The sequence below is a fragment of the Podarcis tiliguerta genome, assembly GCF_965153285.1.
Source record: "Podarcis tiliguerta genome assembly, chromosome: 14".
NCBI lineage: Eukaryota > Metazoa > Chordata > Lepidosauria > Squamata > Lacertidae > Podarcis > Podarcis tiliguerta.
Window position 1 is genome coordinate 48,395,960 of NC_139547.1, and position 26,926 is coordinate 48,422,885.

Genomic DNA, 26,926 nt, shown 5'->3' on the forward strand with positions numbered 1-26,926 from the left:
CCACAGCGCCACCCATATCCCAATACACCATGTGGACCTAGATACAGCAAGTCCCTTGTATACAAGTTTCTGTGCAGGGAGAGGACTGTGCCTCAGGGTCAGTGCGCCTGCTTGGCATGAAAAAAATATGGGAAAAAAAATATCAGGCTCAATCTGTGCTGCTCCCACATAAACCAGGGAGAGAGAAGAAGAAGAAGAAGAAGAGTTTGGATTTGATATCCAGCTTTATCACTACCCGAAGGAGTCTCAAAGCGGCTCACAATTTCCTTTCCCTTCCTCCCCCTCTGTGAGGTGAGTGAGGCTGAGAGACTTTAGAGAAGTGTGACTAGCCCAAGGTCACCCAGCAGCTGCATGTGGAGGAGCGGAGACGCGAACCTGGTTCACCAGATTAACCACTTAACCACTACACCACACTGGCTCTCGCTGAGCTAGCGGGACCAGTGCAGTCTGCCATGTGTCCTGAGGACACATCGTGGAGGGTCTGGTCAGACCAAGGTGAGGGTTATGGGAAGTTGGCTGCTCTTCACGCCCATCAGGTTGGAACGAGCTGTGCCAGGGAGTCAGGAGATGGGTGAACCACCTTAGGGGGAGGTAGTGGGTAGGCACAGATGGGGAATCAGATCCAGAAGAGAGCTCCCCTTCTGGTGCCCCACCCCTTGTCATGAGCCAACAGTGTGATGCTGCAGCAAAAATAGATAATGCTATTCTAGGCTGCATCAATACACGTCTAGTGTCCAGATCAAGGGAAGTCATAGTATTATTCTGCCTTGGTCAGACCACACCTGGAATACCGTAGTCCAATTCTTAGCACCACAACTTAATAAGGATGCTGTCAGGTCGGAACATGTGCAGAGGAGGGCAACCAAGATGATCAAAGGTCTGGAAATTAAGCCTTATGAGGAAAGGTTGAAAAGGCTGGGTATGTTAAAGAGGAGACTGAGAGGAGATATACAGCCTAGGACCCTCGTACCTACGGGACCGCCTCTCCTGGTATGTCCCGCGGAGGACCTTACGGTCTTCAAATAAAAACATCTTGGAGGTCCCAGGCCACAGGGAGGTTAGGTTGGTCTCAACCAGAGCCAGGGCCTTTTCGGCCATGGCCCCGATCTGGTGGAACGACCTGTCACAAGAGACTAGGGCCCTGCAGGACTTGATATCTTTCCGCAGGGCCTGCAAGACGGAGCTGTTCCACCAGGCCTTTGGCCAAGGCACAGTCTGACCCCCTCTCTCCTTCTGTAATCCTGATAGAACTCTAGCCTAATGGTTACCATTAATTTGACTCTGAATTGATTTTAGAATTATTGATTTTAGAATGTATTTCAATTAAATGATTATGATTTCATGTAAACTGTGTTATTTTTACTGTTGTTAGCCGCTCTGAGCCCGGCTTCGGCTGGGGAGGGAGGGATATAAATAATAATAATAATAAAGGTAAAGGTAAAGGTACCCCTGCCCGTACGGGCCAGTCTTGCCAGACTCTAGGGTTGTGCGCTCATCTCACTCTATAGGCCGGGAGCCAGCGCTGTCTGCAGACACTTCCGGGTCACGTGGCCAGCGTGACAAGCTACATCTGGCGAGCCAGCGCAGCACACAGAACGCCGTTTACCTTCCCACTGGTAAGCGGTCCCTATTTATCTACTTGCACCCGGGAGTGCTTTCGAACTGCTAGGTTGGCAGGCACTGGGACCGAACAACGGGAGCGCACCCCGCCGCGGGGATTCGAACCGCCGACCATGCGATCGGCAAGTCCTAGGCACTGAGGTTTTACCCATAGCGCCACCCGCGTCCCAATAATAATAATAGCCATCTTTAAATATCTCAAGGGCTGTCACATGGAAGATGGAGCGAGCTTGTGTTTTCCTGCTCTGGAGGCTAGGACCCGAACCAATGGATTCCGGTTACCAGAATGAGATTCCAACTCAACATCAGCAAGAACTTTCTGAGAGTCCTGCATTGCAGAGGGTTCGACTTCGCACTCTACTATGATCCTATGATCACTAAAGCTCCTTGTATCTTCCCGGCTTCTGCGCTGGCCTTGCCTCTCATTCTGGCACCATCTCCAGGACCCACTGCCAGCCCAGCCTCCCAGGAGGAAAGTTCTGCTTGGTCTGGTTTGGAGATGCTGCTGTCATGTCCTCCATCTATGGGTCACAGAGATGCCAGTGCAGGTTGTGAACAGATGGCCCAGGTCCACCCCTAGCAGGAGGAGTTCCCGTTTGCTTGCCCAGTCCAAAGAACAGCCTCACTTTCCATGCTTCCATTCCCACATAACGGGACTTGAGAGGGCGTGTTGCATGCCGGACCAATGTCTTAGCTTGCTCAGCCAGCCATGCACAGCTCCTGCTGAGCCTTTGAACCCTGTTTAGCACGGCTCTGAATACCAAAGATCTTGGCAGTAAAACTACTTCTTCCTCAAGCGAGAGGCAGGACTCAGGCTAAGGCAAAGTCCTACACTTCCACAGAGAAAGCGCAGAATGTGGTTCTGGGTGCTCCCTCCTGACCCCAATTTCTTTCTCGCTTGAAAAGGCGAGCGCAAGATGGTATTGCAAATGTTAAAAGATTATACGTGCAGGAATTGGCAAGTGGATAGCTGACGGATAAGGATAAATAAGATTTAAAATAACAAAACAAACAAACAAAAAAACTACTGCAATAACGTATAGGCCTGAATATAAGTCACACTCCCCCCCCCCCCAAAAAAAAATTCTGACGGTGAAAAGTTAAAGCGCGGCTTAAATTTGCGACCTTACAAAAATGGGCTTTTATGAAACGGCTAAGGGAGCTGGGCATGTTTAGCCTGGAGAAGAGGAGGTTAAGGGGTGATATGATAGCCATGTTCAAATATATAAAAGGATGTCACACAGAGGAGGGAGAAAGGTTGTTTTCTGCTGCTCCAGAGAAGCGGACACGGAGCAATGGATCCAAACTACAAGAAAGAAGATTCCACCTCAACATTAGGAAGAACTTCCTGACAGTAAGAGCTGTTCGACAGTGGAATTTGCTGCCAAGGAGTGTGGTGGAGTCTCCTTCTTTGGAGGTCTTTAAGCAGAGGCTTGACAACCATATGTCAGGAGTGCTCTGATGGTGTTTCCTGCTTGGCAGGGGGTTGGACTCAATGGCCCTTGTGGTCTCTTCCAACTCTATGATTCTATGATATCACTGTAGGATTTTCTTCTACATTTGCCATTTATGGGTGTGAGTGCCTGCGGAATTTTAAGGGATAATAATAATAATAATAATTTATTATTTGTACCCCGCCCATCTGGCTGGGTTTCCCCAGCCACTCTGGGCGGCTTCCATAGAAACAAAAAATACAGATATCACAGATTAAAAACTTCCCTGAACAGGGCTGCCTTAAGATGTCTTCTGAATGTCAGGTAGTTATTTATCGCTTTGACATCTGCTGGGAGGGCGTTCCACAGGGCCGGCGCCACTACCGAGAAGGCCCTCTGCCTGGTTCCCTGTAGCTTTGCTTCTCGTAATGAGGGAACCGCCAGGAGGCCCTCGGAGCTGGACCTCAGTGTCCGGGCAGAACGATGGGGGTGGAGACGCTCCTTCAGGTATACTGGGCCGAGGCCGTTTAGGGCTTTAAAGGTCAACACCAACACTTTGAATTGTGCTCGGAAACGTACTGGGAGCCAATGTAGGTCTTTCAAGACCGGTGTTATGTGGTCTCGGCGGCCGCCCCCAGTCACCAGTCTAGCTGCCGCATTCTGGATTAGTTGTAGTTTCCGAGTCACCTTCAAAGGTAGCCCCACGTAGAGCGCATTGCAGTAGTCCAAGCGGGAGATAACCAGAGCATGCACCACTCTGGCAAGACAGTCCGCGGGCAGGTAGGGTCTCAGCCTGCGTACCAGGTGGAGTTGGTAGACAGCTGCCCTGGATACAGAATTGACCTGTGCCTCCATGGACAGCTGTGAGTCCAAAATGACTCCCAGGCTGCGCACCTGGTCCTTCAGGGGCACAGTTACCCCATTCAGGACCAGGGAGTCCTCCACACCAGCCCGCCTCCTGTCCCCCAAAAACAGTACTTCTGTCTTGTCAGGATTCAACTTCAATCCATTAGCCGCCATCCATCCTCCAACCGCCTCCAGGCACTCACACAGGACCTTCACCGCCTTCACTGGTTCTGATTTGAAAGAGAGGTAGAGCTGGGTATCATCTGCATATTGATGGACACCCAGTCCAAACCCCCTGATGATCTCTCCCAGCGGCTTCATATAGATGTTAAAAAGCATGGGGGAGAGGACGGAACCCTGAGGCACCCCACAAGTGAGGGCCCAGGGGTCTGAACACTCATCCCCCACCACCACTTTCTGAACACGGCCCAGGAGGAAGGAGCGAAACCACTGTATAACAGTGCCCCCAGCTCCCAGCCCCTCTAGACGGTCCAGAAGGATGTTATGGTCGATTGTATCAAAGGCCGCTGAGAGATCCAGCAGAACCAGGAAACAACTCTCACCTTTGTCCCTAGCTCGCCGGAGATCATCAACCAGCGCGACCAAGGCAGTTTCAGTCCCATGGTGAGGCCTGAATCCCGATTGGAAGGGATCCAAATGGTCCGCATCCTCCAGGCGTGCCTGGAGTTGTTCAGCAACCACGCGCTCAATCACCTTGCCCAAGAATGGAAGATTTGAGACTGGGCGATAGTTGGCCATACTGGCCGGGTCTAAAGATGGTTTTTTAAGAAGCGGTTTAATGACCGCCTCTTTCAGCGGATCTGGGAATGTTCCCTCACAGAGGGAAGCATTCACCACCCCGCAGAGCCCATCGCCCAGCCCTTCCCGGCTTGCTTTTATTAGCCAGGATGGGCAAGGATCAAGGAGACAGGTGGTTGGTTTCACGCGTCCAAGCAGCCTGTCCACATCCTCGGAGGTAACGGATTGAAATTGATTCCATGCAACTTGACCAGACAGAGCTCTAGCACTCTCCCGCCCCGGCCCTGCTCCCACGGTGGTGTCTAGCTCCTTCCGAATATGAGTGATTTTATCTGCAAAAAACTTTGCAAAATCGTTGCAGGAGATCTTGGGGTCTTTACAAGTCCCCGGTGGTAAAGGTGGTTCCGTTAAATTGCGAACCACCTGAAAGAGTCTCCTGCTACTATTTTCTGCAGATGCAATAGAGGCGGTGAAGAAAGTCTTCTTCGCCGTCGCTATCGCCACTTGGTAGGCTCGACGTTGAGCTCTAACCTGTGTCCTGTCAGATTCGGAGTGAGTTTTCTGCCACCGACGCTCTAACCGTCTCAACGATTGTTTCATCGCCCTCAGCTCCGAAGAAAACCACGGGGCTGTTCGGGCTCCATGCAATCGGAGAGGGCGCTTCGGAGCCAGACAGTCGATAGCCCTGGTTAACTCCGCATTCCAGCGGGCCACCAGGGAGCGGCTTATATTCAGGTATTGTCCCCCCCCCCCCCCGAATTTTAAAGGTGAGGCTTATTTGCGGGTACGGCTTATATTTGGGCCAATACGATATAAGGTGAATTGTAAGGAACGTAATGCGAACTAGATGCAACTAGGAAAATAAAGCAGTGACAAGAGGAAACCTTAGACGCTTCAAGAACGGAGTGCGGGAAACCCATTTTTGGGGGGAAACGGTATTAAATCTGTCTTAATTTGCGGCTGATTTGATAAGATTTGGGAAATCAATAAAAATAATTTGGTAAAAGAAAAAGAAAAGAAATGATGAGTGCCGCAAAGCCATGAGCAAGCTGGGAAAAGCTGCTTTCGTTTCAGAGGCGTGCTTTTCAAAGGAAGACCCATATCTTGCTAACCATAACAGGTGGGGATCACTTCCCCCTTCCTACCGATTTACCTGCGGAGTCGGGGGCTCCACTTTCCTCTTCTTTTTCTGGTTCTGCTTGTTCGTCCTTGGGTAGACAACCAGCATCTCCAGCCACCTGGAGGAAAGAGAAAAGAGAGAAGAGTTAGGAATCGTGTCACGGGAAGCATCCGGAAAAGGCTCCGAGAGCCAGGTGAGACTAGAATTGGTTCCCCCTTTCATGGAGCAGGTTGGCTGGTTGGCTACAAGCATCTATTAAAGAAAGAGGTAGATTACAGTGGTACCTCGGTTTAAGAACAGTCCGGTTTGAGAATGATTTGGTTTACAAACTCCGCAAAACCGGGAATAGTGTCTTGGTTTGAGAACTTTACCTCAGTCTAAGAACGGAATCCGAACGGTGGAAGGGCACCGGCGGCGGAAGGCCTCATTAGGGAAAGCGTGCCTCGGTTTAAGAACGGTTTTGGTTTAAGAACGGACTTTCGGAACAGATTAAGTTCTTAAACCAAGGTACCACTGTATTGGGCTTGTGCAACACCACGGTGGTTCGGAGGGGGTGGAAGCGCTATTCCCAATGCTTTTAACATTTGCAATTTTAAGTCAATTGACTCACCAAGAAGTCTGACTTGAGGGAAAACAACATAAGAGTCTTGCCATGGCTCTGTGTTCAAATCGCGCACACACACACACAGCCCCCCTTACGTTGGAGACATCCAGGCAGCTATTGCTCTGGGGGACAGGATATAATGCGGTGGCAGAGTCCACAACTTGCATGCAAAGTGTCCCAAGTCCATTTCCAAACATCTGCAGCTCAAAATAAGGGAGGAGTTGGAAAGGTATGGCTCATCTGAATAGACTATGAGGGCTTGTGGGTTATGAAAATCATAGAGTTGGAAGAGACCACAAGGGCCATCGAGTCCAACCCCCTGCCAAGCAGGAAACACCATCAGAGCACTTCTGACATATGGTTGTCAAGCCTCTGCTTAAAGACCTCCAAAGAAGGAGACTCCACCACACTCCTTGGCAGCAAATTCCACTGTCGAACAGCTCTTACTGTCAGGAAGTTCTTCCTAATGTTTAGGTGGAATCTTCTTTCTTGTAGTTTGGATCCATTGCTCCATGTCCGCTTCTCTGGAGCAGCAGAAAACAACCTTTCTCCCTCCTCTATGTGACATCCTTTTATATATTTGAACATGGCTATCATATCACCCCTTAACCTCCTCTTCTCCAGGCTAAACATGCCCAGCTCCCTTAGCCGTTCCTCATAAGGCATTGTTTCCAGGCCTTTGACCATTTTGGTTGCCCTCCTCTGGACACGTTCCAGTTTGTCAGTGTCCTTCTTGAACTGTGGTGCCCAGAACTGGACACAGGTGAGGTCTGACCAGAGCAGAATACAGTGGCACTATTACTTCCCTTGATCTAGATGCTATACTCCTATTGATGCAGCCCAGAATTCCAGAGCTAAGCTTCTACTTTTCAGGAGTTTATTCAACGCCACCGTGAAAATGAAAAGGATTGTTGTATATGTTCCACTGCCCTCTATGAATCAGGTACCATTTTCCAGCAGAGCGATAGCTCAGACAATAGAGAATGAGGCTCTTAATCTCAGGAGTCAGGGGTTCAAGCTCCATGTTGGGCAAAAGATTCCTGCATTGCACAGAGTTGGAACAGATGACTCTCATGGTCCCTCCCAACTCTTCTACGATTGCAAACCCTAATAATAATATTAATACCACCAACACACTGGGGATTGAACCTGCGACCTTCTGCATGCTAAATGGATGCTCTACCTCTGAGCTACAACTTTCCCCATTACTCCTCAAATCTTCTCTGTGCAAACAGCAACAACGTGGGCACTGGTGCAAGCAGAGCAGTAACTGTGCCCCCTTCCCCACCCCAAATCCCTGCTCAATGCCAATGCCTTCTGTTCCCCTCCCAAGCGGTGGGGTGGTTTCTAATCTCCGTTCCAACACACACACACAAGCAAAGATGCACTGTTTGTGCTTGGGGTGGCGCCCGTGTGTTCCAGGGCTAAGCTTCTACTTTTCAGGAGTTTATTCAACGCCACCGTGAAAATAAAAGCCTGCCTCCCTCTCTCTGGTGACTCTGAACTGCACAAGCTCCCAGGCACAAGCTTCTCAAGAGGCAGCGAGGGCACGGAAGACAGCGTATAATCGTAATAATAACCACCCCGAATTCCCACACCACCCCCAAGCCAGCAGCCGCAAACCTAAGACAGATGGACGTCATGTTGCCAAAGAGGAACCCACTCCAACCTCAATGGAGGGCGGGGGGGGGGATTTCACGTGAGCAGCATGACAGAAGCAGCCTGCTCTCAGAAATCAAGCTGCTGGAAATCCAGTGGTTTTACAACAACGTATTATTATTATTATTGGGGCACGGGTGGCGCTGTGGGTTAAACCACAGAGCCTAGGACTTGCTGATCAGAAGGTCAGCGGTTCGAATCCCCGCGATGGGGTGAGCTCCCGATGCTCAGTCCCTGCTCCTGACAACCTAGCAGTTCGAAAGCACGTCAAAGTGCAAGTAGATAAATAGGGACCACTCTGGCGGGAAGGTAAATGGCGTTTTCATGCGCTGCTCTGGTTCGCCAGAAGTGGCTTAGTCATGCTGGCCACATGACCCGGAAGCTGTACCCCGGCTCCCTCGGCCTGTAAAGCGAGATGAGCGCCGCAACCCCAGAGTCGGCCCCTTTACCTATTATTATTATTATTAATTCGCCACCCATCCAGCTGGGTTTCTCTAGCCACTCTGGGCAGCTCCCACGATAAAACATTAAACATTAAAAACTTCCCTCAACAGGGCTGCCTTCAGATGTCTTGTAAAAGTCAGGTAGTTGTTTATTTCCTTGACATCTGATAGGAGGGCATTCCACAAGGTGGGCACCACTACCGATAAGGCCCTCTGCTTGGTTCCCTGTAACTTCACTTCTCGCAGTGAGGGAACTGCCAGAAGGTCCTCGGAGCTGGACCTCAGTGTCCAGGCTGAATGATGGGGGTGGAGACGCTACTTCAGGTATACTGGACCAAGGCCATTTAGGGCTTTAAAGGTCCGCACCGACACTTTGAATTGCGCCAACAGCCCTGGAGACGGCTCACTTAGGAGGGAGCAACTGCTCTCTGCCTCCCTTCCCAGGGTGAACAAAAAGTCGACTTGGACAGAGTGAAACCACTGGGTACTGTCAACACCGACCCCAGGGTTTCTGGAGGTGCCGGAGACTGATCCTGACACTAGAGATGGGCGATATATTGATAAATTGCCTGAAACCGGCATGGTGCTCAAATCGCAATACCAGTTTCAGGCAAATTGAGCTGGCAATCCATGCCTAGACGTACCTTTGTGGCAAACATATCCCAGACTTAAGCTGCCCTTTGATGATGAGCTTATATATCTGAGTTTCTAACACTGTTTAGGACCACAGACTTTGCTCTGGGCTCATTCTCTTAACAGCAGAATCCCAACAATCGGCGAGGCTCAGGCCAGATGCAAAGCATTCAAGTCCTGGCTTCCCCCAAAGAATCCTGGGAACTGTAGTTTGTTAAAGATGCAGAGAGGCCCCTGTTCCCCTCACAGAGCTTCAATTATCATAGAATCATAGAATCATAGAGTTGGAAGAGACCACAAGGGCCATTGAGTCCAACCCCCTGCCAAGCAGGATACACCATCAGAACACTCCTGACATATGGTTGTCAAGCCTCTGCTTAAAGACCTCCAAAGAAGGAGACTCCACCACACTCCTTGGCAGCAAATTCCACTGTCAAACAGCTCTTACTGTCAGGAAGTTCTTCCTAATGTTTAGGTGGAATCTTCTTTCTTGTAGTTTGGATCCATTGCTCCGTGTCCGCTTCTCTGGAGCAGCAGAAAACAACCTTTCTCCCTCCTCTACGTGACATCCTTTTATATATTTGAACATGGCTATCCTATCACCCCTTAACCTCCTCTTCTCCAGGCTAAACATGCCCAGCTCCCTTAGCTGTTCCTCATTAGGCATCGTTTCCAGGCCTTTGACCATTTTGGTTGCCCTCCTCTGGACACGTTCCAGTTTGTCAGTGTCCTTCTTGAACTGTGGTGCCCAGAACTGGACACAGTACTCTAAGTGAGGTCTGACCAGAGCAGAATACAGTGGCACTATTACTTCCCTTGATCTAGATGCTATACTCCTATTGATGCAGCCCAGAATTGCATTGGCTTTTTTTAGCTGCCGCGTCACACTGTTGGCTCATGTCAAGTTTGTGGTCAACCAAGACTCCTAGATCCTTTTCACATGTACTGCTCTCAGACTGTGTTAATCATCAATCCTTCTTCCCAGGGAATGCTGGGAGTTGTAGTTCTGTGCAGGGAACCTCTTAAGAACTCTCAGCACCTTAACAGGCTGAAGCTCCCAGAATTCTGCCGAAAGTGGTATGATAGTGCTTTAAATGTGTTGTGTGGATGTGGCCAATTTGCCCTCTGATCTGTCAGCATTCCAGCAAGTTTTAAATAGCTTAAAAGCAGACCATAAAGCACATAAAAATCTCGCCGTGACTCAGCGCAGGGAGCTCTGTGACGGATAACTCCTCAAAGGAACAAAACTGACGCCAATTCAGTTTCTAAGGTCATGTGGCTGGCCAATTTGCCCCTGTTAACCCCAGTTTTGACAGAACCAGATCTCCCCAAACCGTACAGGTTCGTCCCACCGTGCATTGTACATAGTCCGAACATTTCTTTAGGCATGAAGCATTTTTTCCAAGAAAGGGGTTGCAGGAGGCTGGAGCACTCTGGCCCCAGCAAGAGAGACAGGCAAGAAATTCAGGGAACAATTAATTCCCGCAGATCAAGCCTGACTTGGGCAGGACAGCTGTGACAGGGAGACGGAGGAAACAAGCAAATCCTGCTCAACAGGTCAGGTCCAATTCCGCAGCCTGGATTCTGCCTCTCCCTGTCTGTTGTGCTCATTTCAATCTTCCTCCCCCCTTTGTTTTAATGCCTATTTCAGGATTTGCAGGTTTAAGAGGCAAAAAAACGAGAACGAAAGAGGCTAGCCGGCTGCAGCTCAAGGCAATTCAGGTTTGCCACTTCCGCTCCATGCAGACCTGCTGAGCTCAAGATGTCTTTGCATAAGGATTCTAGCCCACTGTGGGCTTGGGACTGGAAATGATCCTAGTCCTCAGTGATCCACGCCCACTTTGATTTTAAAAGCAGGCTAACCCAGGGCCTTCGTAAGAATGTAAACTTCCTGTTAGGGTGGGGGTGGGGGGACGTCTGCAAAAGGAATTTAAGTGCCTCTGAAAGTAGATCCTTTCAAGATCACATTACCAACTCAGAAAATGTGCTTCACTGCTCAGAATTTGGGGGAAGAAACTGCTCTGGAGGGAGACAGGCTGAGATTTTAGGCCTAGGCCAGGCATGGGCAAACTTGGCCCTCCAGATGTTTTGGGACTACAACTCCCATCATCCCTAGCTAACAGGACCAGTGGTCAGGGATGATGGGAATTGTAGTCTCAAAACACCTGGAGGGCTGAGTTTGCCTATGTCTGGCCTAGGCAGACGGGTGGATTTGCGCCTCAAAGGGAGATCTCCCTATTCAGACACCTAACTGTTCAGCGTTTGCCAAATTGAGAGGCCCCGGGAAGTAGGCTTCAGGGAACGGAGGAGGAATATTTCATTTTAATTTCCTTCCAAAGGTCAGTCCTCCTTGGGAAAGAGAAGAAGAGCAGCTGTGTACACAGGGAGAGGGGACAGCAGGGGAACAGAGACCAAGTCAAAACCAGAAAAGGCCCAGGAGAGAGGGTGCCGGAACTGCAATAAGATCGGCTTGTGCGCAGCATTCCCAGAAGCAAACAACTCCCTGCAGAACTGCTGGGACTTCTGAGAGCAGGTGGAGGCCATGGTCAAGCCAATGTGTGTGTGGAACAGGGCCTTCTAAGTGTTAGCACCCAGCTTTGGCAACCCTAAGTCAATATCGACCAAGCAATAGGAAACTGTGCTAAGTTCTAGAACAAGCGTGTCTTTGGACCTTAGACTAAGACTCATACAACAAAAACTCATAGAATTTACAGGAATCATCGAAGGGCTACCCAGCTGCTGGAGCTGTAACAGGAACGATGATTCTTTAAAATATATGTTCATACAATGTCCCACATTGGTATGGAATTGGCGTGCAATTCCACCCCGATACAAATATATAATTTTCTGGGTTCAACGACATTTGGAAAGACTTGGGGTGGAGGGGTGACTAGGATGTTAGCTGTTGACTAGGCGAGGGCAGGAGGCCAAGCTCCCAATATTTCCGCAAGGCCCAGCCAATCCAGAGGCTTCAGACTGACAGCCAATCGCAGAGGCCAACGTTGCACATTCTTATCCCCTCCTTTGCCTGAAGAGGGCGACATCGCCCAAACATCCCACAAGGCACCTGGAACAAACCAAGGATGCGAAAGTCAAAATGTGGGGGTCCCTGGCACACCACAAAGGGCGCTCAGCATCATGAGGTGCAGAAAGGGCCCCTCCTTGAACCCCCTGACCCTCTTGCTCCAGCAGCGAAATGAGAATTTTGCTGCATGCCGTGGCCTCTCTCGATTCCTGTCTTCTCTGCCGCTGCCCCTCTTCCGAGAACACACTGCTGCCAACTCACCCGCTGATAATCTCCTTGTTCTCCGCCCGGATGAAGTGTTCCTTCTCAGGCGTCAATATGCAGAGGGAGAACTTCTGTCCGGTCCGGCTTTCCCCGTCCACGACATCCGAACACTGGTTCATGTTGATGGTGCCCTGGGGAAGGGTGGTTGGCTAGAAGGGAAAATGGAAGCGGGAAAGTTATAAGGAGGAAGGATGAGAGGATGTTTCAAATGTTCAGTGTTTTCCTGTACAGCAGCCTTTGCCACCCAGGTCTCCTCCAGGACATTCTGGACTACAACTCCCATCAGTGTAACACTGCCGGTTGGAGCTGATGGGAGCTGTAGTTTATTTCCGTTTTCTCTTTTTTTATATATATTGAATTTGGAACGCAGATCTCAGGGCAGTTGCCAAGACAAAATCACAATATATAAACTTAAAATACATAATAAAAATAAAAACAAGAACAACACATTAATCCCCCCAAATATATTTTAAAAGGGCATTTGAATAGGTGTCTCCGAACAACCCCCCAGCGCCCTTAAAGAACTACACAGTTCCTGGGATCGTACATTGAAATACAGTGGTACCTTGGTTTAAGAACAGCTTAGTTTATGAACAACTTGGATTAAGAACCCTGAAAACCCAGTGTTTTGGTTTGGGAACTTTGCCTTTGAAGCAGAACATGTTTCGCTTACTGTTGAGTGTGTTCCATTTGTATATTCAGTCCCCCACTGCTATGGGAAAGGACACCTTGGTTTAAGAACAGACTTCCAGAACGGATTAAGTTCATAAACCAAGGTACCACTGTTTATCATCACAGCGGCAAGATTGTTAAATGCACAAAGATGGAAGGGTTTGCCATTACCTACTACAGAAGAATGGTGACTGAAATTAATGGATTTGGCTGAGACGGCAAAGTTGATGTGTTTACGTTATAGAAAAATCATCATTGCCCTTTATTGCTAATGGGAAACTTCTTATGGACTTTTTGTGCAAAAAGGAAAATGAATATGAGGTATCTGAGTTTGAAGTCTGAAAAAAAGTCTGTGGAAAGAAGAAGAGCTGGATGCTACTTGGGAGTAAGGATTTTGCCCAAGTCTAGGAAGCTGACAGACAAAGAATCAGAAGTCTTTTTCTCTCTTTTTTTAGCTCTACCAACTGAGCTATCCCAGGACATAATAGTCACCACGATAGCTTATTATTAGCCAACACAGTCCTCTTAGTGCATTGCTATATACACCTGCCAAACAAATTCTTTTGGGTTGCCTTTTCTTTCCAAAACACACTCGCTGTTGATCTTTGCTCTTTCCCAATGCCGTCCCCTCACCCTACCCGAAATCACCATGTCTTTTAAACCAAAGGCCAATCTCAGGGGCAGCTCAAGGTATTTTGCTGCCCGAGGCAAAGGACAAGATTCTGCATCCGCCACCCACGCAAGACGGGACTGGCAGCAGAATCTCATCTCAAGGCTGGCAATGGGATTGTGTCCTCCTGGGCACCCATTGTGTGTGGGTGCAGGGCAGATTGTGTGGTTTCTCCTGCTGCCCCCCCCCAAAAAAATCTGCCGCCCAAGACGCTGCCCTCACACCTGCCTAATGGTTGTTGTTGTTTAGTCGTGTCCGCCTCTTCATGACCCCATGGACCAGAGCACGCCAGGCACTCCTGTCTTCCACTGCCTCCCGCAGTTTGGTCAAACTCATGCTGGTAGCTTCGAGAACACTGTCCAGCCATCTCGTCCTCTGTCGTCCCCTTCTCCTTGTGCCCTCCATCTTTCCCAACATCAGGCCTAATGGTACAGATGGCCAATTTTCCCTCCACACCAAAATGGGCCGTAACGTCTCTGCTTACTACGAACAGAGGTCGTGGCATATGAGCAATTCACACAAAAAATCATTTTCTTTCAACCAGATAGGCTACTCCCAAGGCCGCTGTCCACATGCTAGGATTAGCCCTTGACAAAAATGGCCCCTCTGCACAGGTCCACGACCAGTCATACAAAACTATTCCCCATTCCCCCCATGGGACGCTATTTCCGGTGCTCCTCCGACCTGGAAGTGGGTGGCCGCGCAGGGCAGTGCCGGTAAGAGCGGACGGTGGGGGTTGCTGCGGGCCGGATAAACGAGTCCCTCGGGCCTTATCCAACCCACAGGCCTTAGTTTGGGGACCCCTGATTTACAACATGCCAGCAAAGGCACACTGGCGAAGCATCGTGGGAGGGAGACGGAGCCTGCATCAGAATCCCCCCCCTGCCCCGGAACATGGCCAATTTGTGTTTACATGCGCAAAGAACGGCCCCCAACGACCCGCCTTGTCTTGCCAAGTTGAAAAACCTCAGTGAGCAGTGTGGCAGACAACCCAGGCAGGCACACACAAGCGTTTTCTACTGGTATAAATCATCAGGAAGCTTCTCAGAAGACTTGGAAAGGATGCCAGGCGGGAAAGTGAAGGAGGAGGAGGAGAGGAAATGGTGGCAGCGATGCTGCTCTCGCCCCACACAGCTGGGCCTCCCACAGCCAGGCGCTTGCTGGTGCAAGAGGTTAATGCTTTCTTGACAGGTACAGAAGGCATGCCTGGAGCAACCAAAATTGCAGAGAGGAGAAGAGTTTGGATTTGATATCCCACTTTATCACTACCCGAAGGAGTCTCAAAGCGGCTAACATTCTCCTTACCCTTCCTCCCCCACAACAAACACTCTGTGAGGTGAGTGGGGCTGAGAGGCTTCAGAGAAGTGTGACTGGCCCAAGGTCACCCAGCAGCTGCATGTGGAGGAGCGGAGATGCGAACCCGGTTCCCCAGATTACAAGACTACCACTCTTAACCACTACACCACACTGGCTCTCAGAGCTTGCTGTGCTTTCTAAACATGAGCTAGCTGGGCTGTTTTGAGGTCTATGGTGTGCCGCAGCTAATTCTTAGAACTGCAGAGTTGGAAGGGACCCTAGGGTCATCTAGTCCAACCCCCCTTGCAATGCAGGAATCTTTTGCCCAAAGCGAGCCTCGAACCCACAACCCTGAAATTAAGAAAGTCATGCTCTACCAAGTGAGCTAGGATAATTCAAACCTTGCCTTGGCCGCAAACCTATGCAGAGGTTTCCTGGTACATGCCACCATCTACATCTACAAGGGCAACCTTTCTGAATTTTGGGGATAATAGTATCAGTGATGTCGGAGGAATTTGATCTTTGGAAATTAAGAGGATGAGCTCGCCTGAACCTCACCCTCCTAGATCAACATGCAGATTGAAATTTAAGCTATCCACCTTTCCCCCATGCTTCTGGGGTGTCTGAACACAGTTCGCTGACCAAATAATATATCAAAATAGGCTTAGAATGTGCATTTGGATGCAAATATTCAAGCAGATTTTTCTGAAAAATCACAAATCAATGCGGGAACAGGATGCGTCTAACTTCAAGGTGGATGCATTTGAAAATGGCAAGCTAGGAATAAACCAGTTTTCCCAACTCTGATCAATAACGGTTTCCCTTATAGGATTATTGCATTCAGTCCAATATTGAGATATACAGAATTGGCTTCCCAGGTCACCCAGTGAACTGAGTGGGAGGATTCGAACCCTGCTCTTCCAGGTCCTAGCCTGACACTCTGACCACTACACCAGTCTCCTCAGGAGCTGCGGAGCCACCATCAGAATAGACGACTCCTTGCAAAGTGGAACAGCCACCTGAACACACAGCCATGAAATAGGGTGGACATGGAAGTAGCAGCAGAATCTGGGGAGGGTTTTTTGGCCGGGGAGGGAGAGAGTCTGTCTTCCCAGCATTTCATGGACGGGGATGGCAAGTTCAGCCAGGGGACATTTTTTTAAAGAGGCGTAAAGTTTACTCAAGACAGACAGCAAGTCTAAACAGCCAATCGGACCAGCCGGGAGCAAAGAGGTAGACTGAGAAGCAGGCAGATCTCAAGCGTAAAGAGAGCCAGGAGGACTTAACCCTGTCGGATGCCCAAACTTGCTCCGCATCCTTGTATTTTCACCCTGCCCTCGGAAGAGTTCGAGGCAGTTTGCACCACATTGACACCACATAAAGCGCTCTCAAACCACTTTGAACACTTGTGGGTTCCACCCATCTAAGCATCCTGGGAACTGTAGTCTGTTAAGGGTGCAGAGAAGCGTCTCCTCACAGTGCTACAGTTCCCAGAGTTCGCTGGGAAGAAGAAACGATTGTTAAACCATTCAGTGAAGGGAATAAAGGTAAAGGGACCCCTGACCATCAGGTCCAGTTGTGACCGACTCTGGGGTTGCGGTGCTCATCTCGCTTTACTGGCCGAGGGAGCCAGTGTACAGCTTCCAGGTCATGTGGCCAGCATGACTAAGCCACTTCTGGCAAACCAGAGCAGCGCACGGAAACGCTGTTTACCTTCCCGCCGGATCGGTACCTATTTATCTACTTGAACTTTGACGTGCTTTCAAACTGCTAGGTTGGCAGGAGCAGGGACCGAGCAACGGGAGCTCACCCTGTCGCAGGGATTCGAACCGCCAACCTTCTGATCGGCAAGCCCTAGGCTCTGTGGTTTAGACCACAGCGCCAACTCATGTCCCCAAGACCCTTTGCGGGAGGCTGTGGCTGTTTGAAGCGGTATAATGGTGCTTTCAATGTGTGGGGTGGGTTTGCATAGTTGCCATGCTCACAGCCACACTGTGGCTACAGCTAAGAATTATATAAAGTAGCATCTCCAAGCTCATTCTGAGCTGAGGAACTGGTTTTCCATACCAGAAACTGGACTGAACCCCGGGAGGCTGGTTTAGATAGGCAAACAGGCTTTGTTGCTGCTTAGCAAATTGTGGGAACCCTTTCTGAGGTGATGCAAATCACCCAGAGATCTGCCAGCAGATCCCAATCCAGCTTCTGCCCAACGCTGCTCTGCGTGAGTAGTCTGATTGCACAGATTCGTTCTGATTGCACAGATAAAATATAAGGGGTGGAATTCTACAGGATGTGCTGCTAGCGTGTGAAAACGGTCCAGATCGAAGGTTCCCCAGGCACGCACCTCCAGATGGTGGACAGAGATGTCAGGAGCCACCCTGGCATCTTCACTTGGTCACAAGTGGCCAACAGCCAGATGCAAAATGCCCCCCAAAATAAATAAACCAGGGAATTGTCATTCTGGCCCCCAAAGATGGATGCCACCTGGGATAAAGGGTCTGGTCACCCTCCATATTTAAAACTCCCCTGACCCACAAAAAAAACCCCTAAAACTCCTGCTTGCAGTCCAGTATTTGCATACAGTCACGCTGCAAATGGGTGTGTGGGGAGGCTTGTAAGTTTAAATAGGGGGAGCTGGGAGATGGGGCAGGTCTCTTTTATTCCAGGTGGCTTCTGTCTTCTCGGTTGTGGGGAAATCAGCCAGAAGGATAATAACGTGAGGGAGAAAAGGGCCATGTGTGAAGCAGCCCCCGCCCCCTCTTTCCCCTGGGCTGATGGAATCAAACAAGCTTTTATTTTTCCGAGGCTGTTTTGACCTTATATGGGGAATTCTCGCATGCAGCTGTAATCGTGCTTCGCAGCCGCGATTCACCCCCAGCAAACCTCTGCCACGGGCCTGCTCCGCTCCTTTCCAGATACAGCTGCAACACACAAACACAAGTCCAGCTACCAGAAGGTTAACAAATAATTAACCTCGGGGAAATCATCAACACAAAGGAAGATGGAAGCAGTTTCACGGATCCGGGCAGAGCTGCACGCTGCATTTAAAGCATGGACAACACACATTTCAAGCGCAAAGAATCCTGGAGGGCGGCAGTTTCCCCCGTTCACAGAGCAACACCACTTCCAGAAACTTTGATTCCAGAAACTACAATTGCTGGCACCCGTCTGCCTTGAGAGACAATGGAGTGCTCCTCCAGGGGTGAAGTCGTCAAACGGCGGAAGAATCACAGCGCCTGCTGTGGCTGCAGAAACCGGTAGCTCGCAACTTCTGCTTCCCGCATTGTTTTTGCTGTGTTACGAGCACCGAAGTGACCGCCCCAGGGTGCCAGCCTGGGCAGTGTGTCTGGAGGTCCTCGGCTGCCCAGACGACAAGACCCCTTTCTTGGCCTTGCAGATGGGGTCCAAAGGAGCAAGACGTTTGGCACCAGCTTGGCCACAGGAGGAGGCGTACAAGGTGCCATTCAACCATCTTCAGAACTTCACTCCAGATTTGTATAGGGTTTATTCCTGAGCCTTTTCTTCTCCCTCAGATATCCCACAGGGCAGTTCAGGTCTTCCTTCTCCTAGATGGGCTACCTTCCCAGGTGACCGAGCCCCATCTGCCCCTTACTTCCCTCTCCAGCAGCCTTTCTCAACCTGTGGGTCCCCAGATGTTGTTGAACTACAACTCCCTTAACCCCAGCTAGCAAGGCCGGAGCTCAGGGATGATGGGAGTTGTAGTCCAACAACATCTGGGGACCAACAGGTTGAGAACCGCTGCTCTACAGAATACTCAGAAACCGCCTCATTGACCATTGAACCCACTATTTTTCTCAGCCGCTCAATCCACCACAGCCTGTCCCAATTCTTTTTGAGGCCGTGTACTTTAAATGTATAGTGAAGGCCTGCTCTTGGTTGTCATAAATTAGGGAAACGCAGAGACGACAAGGCTATCAATAGTAATTACAGTGGTACCTCGGGTTAAGTACTTAATTCTTACAGGAGATCTGTACTTAACCTGAAACTGTTCTTAACCACCACTGTTCTGAAGCACCACTTTAGCTAATGGGGCCTCCCGCTGCCGCCGGAGCACGATTTCTGTTCTCAACCTGAAGCAAAGTTCTTAACCTGAAGCACTATTTCTGGGTTAGCCAGAAGCATATGTAACCTGAAGCGTATGTAACCCGAGGTACCACTGTACAGTCAAACCTCGATTGTCAGACGTAATCCATTCCAGAAGCCCGTTTGGCTTCCAAAATGTTCGGCAACTGAGGCATCGGTCATTCGGCTTCCGAAAAACATTTGAAAACTGGAGCATTCACTTCCAGGTTTTAAATGTTCCAAAATGGAGGCACCTGGGAGCCGTCTCGGGGGAGAGGCAAATATTGGCAGAAGACGGGTGGTTGTTTCCACACTGTCAGGGAACTGCCATCGGAGCTGGAGGCGGAGAGGAGGCTCCAGAGGGATGGCGGAGAGGGTCCCAGTAGGGAGAGAGGTAGCCCATCTGCTGGGGAAGGAAATCAGCGTAACACCAGTGGAGAAGGGGGGGAGATGGGGGAATCAGAGAGGTGGCTCCAGGACTCCTCGCCGGAGACCAGCGGAGAGGGCACGAGTACTCCGCTGCCCACACCCACTGTGCGCATAAGACTTCCGCGCAGGCAGAGTAGGAGGAGACTGGGCGTCAAACAGCTTCTATGCTGGAAGAGGTTCAAGAAACGCCCACTGACGGATTCTGCCAGCGACTGAGGCAGCCACGGAGCTTGAGGCTGTCCAGACAGAAAGGGTTCAACCAGGCAACCTAGCCAGGAGTAACGGCAACTTACGCATGAGCAACCCCTAGAACCATTACACACACCCTGCCGGCAAACTTTCCAGAAGTAAATGACTGACCACTGTGGAAAGCAGGATGCTAGATCTGGTGGAATTGTGGTCTGATCCTGCATGGATCTTCTTATGCTCTGAATGAGAAGAGGGCCTTCCTAGGGAGGCCTAAGCACTTGCTAGGGAGAGTGACCAATGCCGTCAGAAGCGACCGAGGAGTGACTAGAGAGGGAAGGAGGGGAATTTTGTTCAGTCCAACATTTTAAGCAAACTGCCCCCATTTGCACCTCTCCTGGGTTAAGGACACGGATCAGAATGCAATTATCCTTTGGATTTTGAACTTCTCCGAATTTTTGCGATGCACTTCTCTGCTCAAAATGAGTGAAAAGTTGCCTATTTAGGGACAGATGTGTCCAGAGATGCATATATTGAGAAATTAAGAGATTGAATGCATATTTTTGCAAGGATTTTTAAAAAAAGATTTGCAGATTGATGGGGAAACAGGACATAACAGACTTGTGAACACACGTAAAACTGACGCAGACTGGAAATAAGACTGATCCTTCTCTTCCCAGTAACATCCATCTATTTACCTACACACAACACAGAGAACGCTGCATTTTTCAGCTGAACCTGATATCCTGGGACCTCTCCCAAATATTCCCCCATCCCTTGGGAGATGGGAGGTGAGCTTAACCTCTCTCTGTAGCAACCTGAAGACAGAGGCTGCAGTTGCATAAAACAGCCATAAAATTTTATCCATAAACTTGGATAAAGCAGAAAAGTGCCCACAATCAGACTTTTCTTATCAAAGCCATCCCTTTGCAACGAAGGGAAAGAAACACCCGCTTGCTGCAGCAAATCTTTGCAAGCAAATTCCAAGACCACCCTGTAAAGCGTTTTCCTGGCAGCAGGACTGGGGAAAAGAACCAGAGATCTAGAGAGCTTCCGGTGAAAGGAACGTCCAAAATCTGATCCTAAAAACAGAGCAACCTGCCCTGTACGCTGACCACCACGTGCCAACTTTCTGGCGACACACAGAGATGTGGTACCCAGCACAGCTGGCTTACAGGGACCCCTGGTCTGCTCACTGGCCCATCTGCCTTCATACTGTCTGCACGGACTGGCAGCAGCTGTCCAGGCCATGGTAGAACATGAGACTCTTCCATCTCAGGGCCGTGGGTTCGAGCCCCAGGTTAGATTAAAGATTCCTGCATTGCGGGGGGTTGGAGTAGATGACCCTGGGGTCCCTTCCCATTGTTCAATGATTCTACCTGGAGAGAACCTGAGGCCTGCCTTCTGTATGCAAAACAGATCATAGAAATCAAAGTTATTCCGTTTTCTATCTATCCAGAATTTTCTGTCAATTAAGGGAGATGGATAATGGAAATCACAAAATTGTAGAGTTGGAAGGGCCCCCGACGATCATTGCAACCCCCTGCAATGCAGAAATATGTAGTTGTCCCATGCAGGTATCGAACCTGCAACCTTGGCGTTATCATCACTACGCTCTAACCAACTGAGCTATCCAGATGTTCTATGACTGAGCTATGGCCCTTCCCCAAGGCAGGACAAGCCTTTATTACAGCTTAGAAGTCCTGGACAGATAATAGTCACATCAGGCGACAAGAGTGCACCAGTCCCCCACACCCTGAGATTTTTACCCCCTCCCTGGATTTCCCCCTGGGGGGGTCCTTATGCTCCCCCAAGTCCTGTCCCATCTATTAGGGTTCCCCTGGAGGGAGCCTCTATGCTACTCCTCTGCCCTACCTGTCCCTCAAAACTTGCACTTCAGGTTTGCAAATTACACACTCGGCTGGGAGCAAGTAAGAACTGCTTCCAGACAAACAAGTTGGCGTTTTTAAAATATATATATATACATATTTATCTGCGTGTGTCAAGCTGTGTGTTGCTGCTGTTTTCCTCCGAGGGCTCAGGCGTGCACCAAAGGCTAACCAAAGTGTGTGAGAGAAGCGAGAATTTCTGTGGCCTTATTTCTGCCATCAGAGGAGGGACGCAGGTGGCGCTGTGGGTTACACCACAGAGCCTAGGACTTGCCGATCAGAAGGTCGGCGGTTCGAATCCCCGCAACAGGGTGAGCTCCCATTGCTCGGTCCCTGCTCCTGCCGACCTAGCAGTTCGAAAGCACGTCAAAGTGCAAGTAGATAAATAGGTACCGCTCCGGCGGGAAGGTAAACGGCGTTTCCGTGCGCTGCTCTGGTTCGCCAGAAGCGGCTTAGTCATGCTGGCCACATGACCCGGAAGCTGTACGCCGGCTCCCTCGGCAGTAAAGCGAGATGAGCACCGCAACCTCAGAGTTGGTCATGACTGGACCTAATGGTCAGGGGTCCCTTTAAAGGTAAAGGTACCCCTGCCCGTACGGGCCAGTCTTGACAGACTCTAGGGTTGTGCGCCCATCTCACTCAAGAGGCCGGGGGCCAGCGCTGTCCGGAGACACTTCCGGGTCACGTGGCCAGCGTGACATCGCTGCTCTGGCGAGCCAGAGCCGCACACGGAACGCCGTTTACCTTCCCGCTAGTAAGCGGTCCCTATTTATCTACTTGCCCCCGGGGGTGCTTTCGAACTGCTAGATTGGCAGGCGCTGGGACTGAGCAACGGGAGCGCACCCCACCATGGGGATTCGAACCGCCGACCTTTCGATCGGCAAGCCCTAGGCGCTGAGGCTTTTACCCACAGCGCCACCCACGTCCCTCAGGGGTCCCTTTACCTTTACCTTTATCATCAGAGGGCATGGGTCTGTTGCCTTGTTTAGCCTTCTCTTCCCATCGCAGAACACGCCACAATTAGATACCCTTCCAGTCAACCTCTGAAAGGAACCCTGGAGCCACTGTGTCGCAGCCAGTGTTTGGAGTTAGGACGTGGAAGACCTGGGTTCAAATCCCCACCCAGCCGTGAAGCTCAATGGCCGACCTCAGAAGTTGGTCCCTGCCTCTTGGCCCAACCTACCTTGAAAGGGTGTTGTGGGGATTCAATGAGGGGGAGAAAAGTAGGATACAAGTGCAATCCCATCTTTCACATCCCCACCAATGCTAAGAAATGTCATACCAAGCATTTCTCAGAACGATAGAATTGTAGAGCTGGAAGGGGGCCCTGGGGGGGGGTCTCTAATCCAACCCCCTGCAATGCCAGAACCTCTTGCCCTATGTGAGGCTCGAACCCACGACCCAGAGATTAAGAAACAGCTGGAAATAGGGACTCCTAGACACCAAGGCCACTTGTCAATGCTGGAGGCAAGAGTACCCTCCATCTTAGTGATAATGATAATGATAATTTATTACAGTGGTACCTCGGGTTAAGAACTTAATTTGTTCCGGAGGTCCGTACTTAACCTGAAACTGTTCTTAACCTGAGGTACCACTTTAGCTAATGGGGCCTCCTGCTGCCACCGCACGATTTCTGTTCTCATCCTGAAGTAAAGTTCTTAACCCGAGGTACTATTTCTGGGTTAGCGGAGTCTGCAACCTGAAGCGTCTGTAACTTGAAGCGTCTGTAACCCGAGGTACCACAGTATTTATACCCCACCCATCTAGCTGGGTTTCCCCAGCCACTCTGGGCGGCTTCCAACAAAGATTAAAAATACATCAAAATGTCACACATTAAAAACTTCCCTAAACAGGGCTGCCTTCAGATGTCTTCTAAAAGTCAGATAGTTGTTTATCTCCTTGACATCTGATGGGAGGGCGTTCCACAGGGCGGGTGCCACCACCGAGAAGCCCCACTTCTCGCAGAGAGGGAACCGCCAGAAGGCTCTCAGAGCTTGACTTCAGTGTCTAACCAACTACAAGTTGTGAACTGTTGGTGCACTAATTTTACTGCAAATATTAATAATGCGCCTCTTGTAGTTTGGTTTTCTATTAAAAAAAGGGAAGCCTAATGACTAGTTCTCAGCCAAGAGAGACAGAACCCTGTGAAGAACTCCTATCCAGTTCCTGTGGAATTTTCTCATTCCACATTAAAAACACAAGTATCCATGACTTCAAAAGGGTATCAGGTACGGCTTTTGTTCCCTGCCTTACATAACCGTCCCAATTTGCCAAATTAGCCCCAAAAGCCAAGTCTCAGGAGCGGCAAAGACAGACTTGCCTAGAAGGGCATTTAATTTCACCAAGCAGCTTATGGAATTAAGACCAAAGCCCAGAGGCAATTAGAAGAAGAAAAACAAAAAAACAAAAATTAAAGTCGCTGTGCGTTTTGCTCAATGCCCCCAGGACCGGCTGGCGGACAAAGAATGGCTTTGGGTACACTCACAAGAGGCTCCAAAAGCTATTCTTTGCATCACATGCCAATAAGGAAGGGTGGAAAGGAGGGGTGACAAAAACAAAACAAAACACCAAATAGTCACATAGTCCTGTGTAATTACACCCTAGTGTGAGTCCTTCAAGACAAAGGGAGCTCCAGAATCAGCCACCAGCTGCAAAGACTGTAGAAATAGGTTCAAGGATCAGGCTGGATGAAGAAGTTTGTCGTTTTAAATCAGGCTTCCTCAAACTCGGCCCTCCAGATGTTTTTGGCCTACATCTCCCATGATCCCTAGCTAGCAGGACCAGTGGTCAGGGATGATGGGAATTGTAGTCTCAAAACATCTGGAGGGCCGAGGTTGAGGAAGCCTGATTTAAATGGTATTTTCAAATAAAAAGAGGAGTTTAAAAAAATGAACTACAGAAGGGAACCAGGGAACATTCCAGGAGGAATCACTACACAATGGATTTCTGATATCCTGAAAGTCTTCTCAAACTGTATTTTTAAGGTTCTAGACCTCATGGTGGGAAAGAAGAAATTAAAAAAAAACCAAACAAACAGGGTTGCGTTACTTAGAGCATCCACTACATTAATAGTCTAAAAGAGTTGTGGCTGGCTTTTTTCGGCCAGCCACAAATTTGTTGCCACCAGCAACACAACATACGGCACATGTCCCTTCAGAGGCTATATTTCTATAATATCTGGTATGGGGGGACAAGTTAGATTTGAACCCTATTTTTTTCTTTTCAAAATCGCTCCATTGATTTAAAAAGCACTGATTAATTAATTAGCTGATTAATTAAAAATCTGCTGTCTTGATTAAAGACCGCAGATCAATTTTATTAGAAGCAACACAATTTATACACAGTTCCAAAAAGAGTTATTTCCATTTGCATGCAGAAGGGAATTCTGAGACTACACATAAGTCCCATCTGATTATGAATTATCACTTTTTTATTAACTTGTGCTGTTTTTATGGATTGATATTTGATTTTCAGTTTTCAAAATTTGTGGCGATTTCGTTCTCCTTTATCGCATTCGCCTGCCAGCCTGTGTCTAGTTCAAAAGCGAAAATCAGAACAGAAATGTGGTACTTATTATTCACATTAACCTTCTTCCGAACTATTGTTTTTACTCCCAATGTAAAGGTTAGGCGGCTTGGTTACAAATACATCAACAGATGCTTTAAGTTATAAAAGCATCCCTATTAGAAGTAAGTGGGTGATGTCAAGTAAGAGCTCAAAAACCAAGATGTGGCTTAGTCAATATGCACAAGCCAAGATGAAGGAAGCCAATGATGTAGACAGACTACAATTCCCATGGTCCTTGGCCAATGGGCACGCTGGCAAGGGCTGATGGGTGTTGGAGTCCAACACTATCCAGAGAGCACCACCTTATCTAACCCAGAGGTTGTGAACTCTCCTTCCCTGGAGGTTTTAAAGCAGAGGGTGGGTGAGGTCACCTGTCTTGGGTGCTTCAGCTGAGATTCCCGCATCGCAGGGGGCTGGACTAGATGACCCTTGGGTCCCTTCTATGAATCGGGGGGGGGGGGTTTGGCCTGCTTTATGAAATAAAGTAAAATAAAATATGAAATAAAACTTGCAAAAAACTTTTATTTGATAGATATGATGTTGTATAAATCTTTGGTTTTCTTTTCTTTTTTTCCAATTTTGTTTTTACGTCATGATTTCCCCCCCCCCCTTATTTATTTCTGTATTTAACTTTGTTATACCTATCTTTGTTGTATGCTTGTATTTTAAACTAATAAAGATTTTTTTAAAAAAACAAAAAACTTCGCGTCAAATGCATGGCCTGTTTAAATCATACAAATTGCAGCATTCTTCTTTTCCAAGGAGCAACAGGGCCCACGCAAGGTGGCAGCACAGAGTTAAACTAGGGAACTCCTTGCAACATGAGGCAGTGGTGGCCAACAACACAGATGGCTCTAAAAAAGGACTAGACAGATTCATGGAGCGTTAGACTACCCATGGAAGTTAGCCAGGCCTCCATGCTCATTTGCAGCAATGCTTCTGAAATAATAATTCTAATAATAATAATTTATTATTTATACCCTGCCCATCTGGCTGGGTTTCCCAAGCCGCTCTGGGCGGCTTCCAACCGAAAATTAAAAACAATACAGCGTCAGACATTAAAAACTTCCCTAAACAGGGCCACCTTCAGTTGTCTTTTAAAAGTAAAATAGTTGTTTATTGCCTTGACATCTGATGGGTGGTTCCACAGGGCGGGTGCCACCACCGAGAAGGCCCTCTGCCTAGTTCCCTGTAACCTCACTTCTCGCAGCGAGGGAACCGCCAGAAGGCCCTCGGCACTGGACCTCCGTGTCCGGGCAGAACGATGGGGGTGGAGACGCTCCTTCAGGTATATAGGACTGAGGCCGTTTAGGGCTTTCAAGGTCAGCACCAACACTTTGAATTGTGCTCGAAAAACAGCTGCTGGAAACCACAGGAGGGCTCTTGGGCTCGAGTTTCCCACCAGTTGGTCACTGTGAGAACAGGATGCTGGACTAGGTGGGCCACTGGCCTGATCCTGCGGACTCCTCCGTTCTTCTAGACCCTGGGCATCTGAGGACTTAAGCATGCATTGCGCAACGAACATTCAAACCGCAATTGCCAGGAAATTTATTGATTCCTTAAAATTTGATTGTAGGGAACAAAACAAAAAGCCTCAAATCAGTTTGCAAAAATAATAAACACGACGGAAAGCGTCATTTCTCACAATGCCACACCTGGTGCCCACAGCTGTAGACTCCCAAAATCTATGCTTGCTCCATGCAGCTCCCATGTCTTCCTGCAGGGCTA

At 49.2% G+C, this 26,926-nt stretch overlaps 1 protein-coding gene across 15 annotated transcripts in view; it reads right to left on the minus strand.

Moving 5' to 3' along the window:
* Positions 1–26,926, minus strand: part of MPRIP (myosin phosphatase Rho interacting protein) — a 162,638-nt gene that overhangs the window by 73,275 nt on the left and 62,437 nt on the right. For all 15 annotated transcript variants that reach the window (XR_014504879.1, XR_014504880.1, XR_014504881.1 and 12 more), the window contains exons 4-5: positions 12,404–12,555; positions 5,812–5,896 (exon numbers count right to left, since the gene is read on the minus strand). Coding sequence is in view for 11 of the 15 variants with exons in the window: in XM_083413284.1 (XP_083269410.1) it covers positions 5,812–5,896; positions 12,404–12,555 (237 nt within the window). In the remaining 4 variants the exon portion in view is untranslated. The remainder of the gene's footprint in view (positions 1–5,811; positions 5,897–12,403; positions 12,556–26,926) is intronic.